The 5286-nt window shown below is 61.4% G+C and overlaps 1 protein-coding gene across 3 annotated transcripts; it reads left to right on the top strand.

Moving 5' to 3' along the window:
- Window positions 1-356: 356 nt before the first annotated feature.
- Window positions 357-4987, top strand: Cd99 (CD99 molecule (Xg blood group)). 3 transcript variants are annotated; one of them, XM_038317572.1, is made up of 9 exons: window positions 395-525; window positions 1193-1219; window positions 1762-1809; window positions 2299-2340; window positions 2464-2526; window positions 2982-3026; window positions 3183-3224; window positions 4736-4852; window positions 4962-4987. In XM_038317572.1, the coding sequence occupies exons 1-9, from the start codon at window positions 462-464 to the stop codon at window positions 4976-4978; spliced, it is 465 nt and encodes a 154-aa protein (XP_038173500.1). In that variant the 5' UTR covers window positions 395-461; the 3' UTR covers window positions 4979-4987. The 3 variants fall into 3 exon arrangements, with proteins under 3 accessions (XP_038173502.1, XP_038173500.1, XP_038173501.1); XM_038317573.1 differs by having other exon boundaries at window positions 1762-1802; window positions 2298-2340; XM_038317574.1 differs by lacking the exon at window positions 3183-3224 and having other exon boundaries at window positions 357-525.
- Window positions 4988-5286: the final 299 nt, after the last annotated feature.

Genomic DNA, 5286 nt, shown 5'->3' on the forward strand with positions numbered 1-5286 from the left:
AGTTTCTTCACCCTGACTCCGGGCCCCGGGATCATGATTGGGAACCGGAGCCCCAAACGCGGGGCACCGCAGACAATGCGGATCGGGCGCTTCCCGTGTGGGCACCGCTCACTTCCTCCCGCGGCCGCTGTGCCCCATGGGAAATGTAGTTTCGTCACCCTGAATCCGGACCCCAGGACCACGATTGGCAACCGGAGCCGCAGGACCCCGGGAACCGGCGACGATGCGGAACGGAAGCGCCCTCACTTCATCTCCCCGCCCCGGAGCCCCATGGGAAATGTAGTTTCTTCACCGTGACTCCGGACCCCGGGTGGGGAACCGGAGCCGCCGGACCCGGGGACCCGCCGACATAACAGATCGGAAGCTTCCGGTGGGCGCACCGCTCACTTCCTCTCCCCGCCCCGGAGCCCCATGGGAAATGTAGTCCCGCCCCTCCCTCCGGCAATCACGGCCCCGCGGTCATGGCTCCCGCGCTCCTCGTCCTCTTCGCCTTCGCGCTGCTCGGCGGCCTCGGCCGGGGCCAGGGTGAGCGGGGTCGGGGGTCGGGGGTCGCGGCGGGGTCGGGGGGTCGCGGCGGGGTCGGGGGGTCACGCGGACGGCGGAGACCCCGGGGGTCGCGGCAGGGGCGGCGGCGGCGGCGTCGGGTTCCCCGCGTGGGGCCGCGGCGGGCGCAGAGGAGTTCGCGGTCCCTCCCCGCAGTCGCCGTCAATCCCCTGCCGCAGCTCCCGCGCAGGGCGCGCTGGGAATTTTTATTCCCCAGCCGCCGTTTTTTTTCTGGGTTTTTTTTTTTTCTTTCTTTTTTATATTTTCTTTGGGAATTTTTTAAAAAACTTTTTTCGGGCGCGGCCCTTGGGGGGGGTGGGTGGGGTGGGGTGCGGCTCCCAGCATCCTGAGCGCCACGCCCACCCCCCACGTGATCGCCACGCCCAGTCCCGCCCACTCTGGACCCCGTTATCCGATCCGTTTTCGTGAAGTCAATCAACAAACCTGGGGATTTCCCGCCACGGTGGGCGGGGCCGGGATCGAGGGGGCGGGGCACGGGGAATTCCCTGCGGGGTCACGTGACGCGGCTGACTCAGGCGGGTGTGGCCCTGGAGTAGGTGGAAAAATTTTTAAAAAACATTAAAAAAAAAACGTGAATTTTAATTTATTTTTCCTGTTTTGTTTTTTTTTTCTGTTTTCTGTTTTTCAGATTTCGACCTCTCGGACGCGCTCGACGGTGAGCGGGCGGGGGCGGGAAAGTTGGATCATCCCGGATATTTGGAAAACATGTGAAAAAAAATTTCATTTTTTGCCTCCCCCACAAAATTTCATTTCTTCATTTTTTTTCCCATCATGAAATTATTTCCCAATTTATTATCTTATCTTTTATTTCTTTAAAATTTCTCATTTTTTAAAAAATTATTTAATTAAAGAAATGGAAAATTTCAATATTAGGAGACCCCAAAAAAATGAAGAAATGAAATATTTCGCGGTGGGGCGGGGGCGAGGCAAGAATGAAACTTCCCTCTCAAAGGCTGGCGAACGTCCGCTCTTAAAAAAAAAAAAAAAAAAAAAAAAGGAGAAATCTTTTAAAAAAAAAAAACGAAAAAATGAAAAAGTGAACCTGGAAGTGATTTCCGTGTCAGGAGGGGGGAAGAAAAAAAAAGCGAAGAAATGAAATTTTGTGGGGGCGGCGAAAATGAGTTTTTTTTTGAGAAAGTTTTCCAGGTTTCCAGAATCACCGGATTTTCCCCGATTATTTTTAACCCCGAACTCCAGACCCGAAGAAGCCGACGGCGCCGCCCAAGAAGCTGCAGCCGCCGCCGGGTGAGGTCGTGGGGGGGAAACCGAGGCGGGGGCGGGGGCGGCGCGGTTGTTCCGGGTTTGCCTGGGCGAGCCCCACCCCCACTTCCTGTTTGCCAAGGCTAGCCCCGCCCCCGCTTCCTGTTTTCTTAGGCTAGCCCCGCCCCACTTCCTGTTTTCTTAGGCTAGCCCCGCCCCTGCTTCCTGTTTTCCAAGGCTAGCCCCGCCCCCACTTCCTGTTTGCTGGGGCCTCCCCTTCCTGGTCGACGACGCTAGCCCCGCCCCCTGACCCCACTTCCTGGTCGCCGACGCTAGCCCCGCCCCCTCCCCCCACTTCCTGGTCACCGTACCTAGCCCCGCCCCCTCAGCCCCACTTCCTGGTCGCCGACACTAGCCCCGCCCCCTTCCCCCACTTCCTGGTCGCCCACGCTAGCCCCGCCCCCTCAGCCCCACTTCCTGGTCGCCGACGCTAGCCCCGCCCCCTGACCCCCCCCCCCCCCCCCCCCTCCGCAGGCGGAGACCTGGACCTGAGCGACGCCCTGGGAGGCGGAAACGGTGAGGCCGCCCCTCCCCCGCCCGTGGGAACCGGAAGCAGCCGAGGGGGCAGGGGCCGGGAGGGGAAACCCCGTGCGGGCCCCGGGGCATCATGGGAAATCTCCCCCCCCTCCCCCCCCGCAGACCCCGCCCCCCCACCGCCCAGGCCGAGGCCGAAACCGGATCCGGATGCCAGGCCCTCGGGAGGTGAGAGGGGGCGGGGCGCATGCAGATTTATGGTAATGAGGGGCGTGGTCGGGCTGGTGTATGCTAACGAGCCCCCCTTTCTGCGTAGGTGCTGGCATGCTAATTTATGCTAATGCGTGCGTGTATCTGTGCCGGTGAGGGGCGGGGCTCTCGCGACTCCCGGCTGCTTATTCTAATGTATGCTAATCCGGTGCGGCGTATGCAAATCGCCCTGCGTCCCTCCCTCCGGTAGGTTTTACTAATTTATGCTAATGAGGGGGCTTTGCGATGGGGTTGGTGGGCGTGGCCGAGGCTTGTGTATGGTAATTGACGGCGGTGCATGCTAATGAGCCCTGCTCTGTGTCCATGCCTGACACTTTATGCAAATGAGCCCCGGCCCCTGTCCCTATGCTAATTCATGCTAATGACCCCTTCCATGCAAATCCATGCTAATTTATGCAAATCTCGCCCCCCAGGCGACTTTTCCATCAATGACCTGGAAGATGCGGCCGGGGGCAAAGGTGAGGCCCCGCCCCTCCCTCCCCATGACGTCACAGCCCAGGCCCTCGGTGACGTCATCGCGCCTGACTCGGGACGTCATGGCCCTTTCTGTCAATGACGTCATCCTCTCCTGACCCCGCCCCCTGACGTCATTGTCCCCCCCCCCCCACACACAGGTGGAGGCAAAGGACCCCGGGCTGAGGAGCCTGAGGCGGAAGGTGAGGACTGAGCGCAGCACCCGGGGGAGGGGAGGACTCAGCACGGCACCAGGAGGACTTAGTGTAGCACCCGGGAGGACTCAGCACAGCACTCAGGGAACTCAGCACAGCACCTGGGAGTGCACAGCACAGCAACCAAGGGGACAGGAGGATTGAGCACAGAACCCAGGGGACTCAGCACAGCACCTGGGGGACAGGAGGACTGAGCACAGCATCCAGGTTACAGGGGGATTGAGCACAGCACTCAGGGAACTCAGCACAGCACCCAAGGGAGAGGAGGGGAGGACTCAGCACAGCATCTGGAAAAGGAGAGCACTCATAACAGCACCGAGGGGACTCAGCACAGCACCCAGGCGACTCAGCACAGCACCTGGGAGGGCCCAGCATAGCACCCAGGGGACAGGAGGACTGAGCACGGAACCCAGGTTACTCAGCGCAGCACCTGGAAAAGGAGAGCACTCATAACAGCACCCAGGAGACTTAGCACTATATCCAAGAGAGAGGAGGGGAGGACTCAGCGCAGCACCTGGGAGGGCCCAGCATAGCACCGAGGGGACTGAGCACAGCACCAAGGGGACAGGAGGATTGAGCACAGAACCCAGGTTACTCAGCACAGCACCCAAGGGAGAGGAGGGGAGGACTCAGCACAGCATCTGGAAAAGGAGAGCACTCATAACAGCACCCAGGGGACTCAGCACAGCACCTAGGAGGGCTCGGCATAGCACCCAGGGGACAGGAGGATTGACCACAGCACCAAGGGGACTCAGAACAGCACCCACAGGACAGGAGGACTCAGCGCAGCACCTAGGAGAGCTCAGCACAGCACCCACAGGACAGGAAGACCGAGCACAGAACCCAGGTGACTCAGCACAGCACCCAAGGGACTTAGCACTGCATCCAAAGGAGAGGAGGGAAGGACTCAGCGCAGTACACGGTGGAGAGGAGGACTCAGTACAGCACCCAACGGGGAGGAGGGGAGGACTCAGCACAGCATCCAGGGGACTTAGCACTGCATCCAAGGGAGAGGAGGGGAGGACTCAGCGCAGCACTCGGTGGAGAGGAGGGGAGGACTCAGCGCAGCACTCGGTGGAGAGGAGGGGAGGACTCAGCGCAGCACCTGGGAGGGCTCAGCATAGCACCCAGGGGACTTAGTGCAGCACCGGAGACAGGAGGACTGAGCCCAGCACCCAGGTGACTCAGCACAGCACCCAAGGGAGAGGAGGAGTGGACTCAGCGCCGCACCCAGTGGACTCAGGACAGCACCCAGAGGACAGGAGAACTGAGCACAGCACCCCAGGGCCTTAGCACTGGATCCAAGGGAGAGGAGGGAAGAGGAGGACTCAGTACATCACCCAGGGAACTCAGCAGAGCACCCAAGAGAGAGGAGGGAAGGACTCAGCGCAGCACACGGTGGAGAGGACTCAGTACAGCACCCAACAGAGAGGATGGGAGGACTCAGCACCCCGCAGTACCGAGCTCAGCACCCGCAACCCCCCACCCCCACCCCGCAGGCCCCGCCCCCCAGGGCCTGGTCCCAGGCCTCATCGGCGCCGCTGTGGCCGCCATCGCCGGCGCCGTCTCCAGCTTCATTGCCTACCAGAAGAAGAAGCTGTGCTTCCGGGAGCGCGGTGAGGGGGCGGGGCCTGCAGCGGGGTGGGCGGGGCTTCCTCCCGGCCCCCCCCGGAGCCCCGCCCGGCCCAGTGACGTCACTTCCTGTCCCTTTACTTCCCCCCCCAGGCTCCGCCCCCGTCTAGGGCCCCCCCCCCGCGATGACGTCGTTGCCGACTCCACGGCCCCCGAACTCCTACGCAGCCGCTGGGGCCCTCGCCGTAGCCCAGGCTGGACCCCCCCCCCCTGCCTTAAACTGAGGCCTCAGCCAAAGCCGCCGCCTGGGCCAATCAGCGAGGCACTGACAGGGCTCATTTGCATATGCAAATGCACAACCCCCGGGGCCCCGCCCCCCTGTGAGCTCTCGGCGCCGCGGAGACTTGAGAGGTGGGGGGAAAAGTTTTTTATCTTTTTTTTTTTTTTTAATATTTTCGACTTTTATTTTGGTGGGGGG

Source organism: Arvicola amphibius, unplaced genomic scaffold (assembly GCF_903992535.2).
Source record: "Arvicola amphibius unplaced genomic scaffold, mArvAmp1.2, whole genome shotgun sequence".
NCBI lineage: Eukaryota > Metazoa > Chordata > Mammalia > Rodentia > Cricetidae > Arvicola > Arvicola amphibius.

Excerpts from the sequence above, each read along its gene's own strand:
- Cd99 (XM_038317572.1), top strand. The coding sequence starts at position 462 with ATGGCTCCCGCGCTCCTCGTCCTCTTCGCCTTCGCGCTGCTCGGCGGC. Across the intron at positions 1,220-1,761 it reads CCTCTCGGACGCGCTCGACG|ACCCGAAGAAGCCGACGGCG; the intron begins GTGAGCGGGCGG and ends CCCGAACTCCAG. Across the intron at positions 2,527-2,981 it reads GGATGCCAGGCCCTCGGGAG|GCGACTTTTCCATCAATGAC; the intron begins GTGAGAGGGGGC and ends CTCGCCCCCCAG.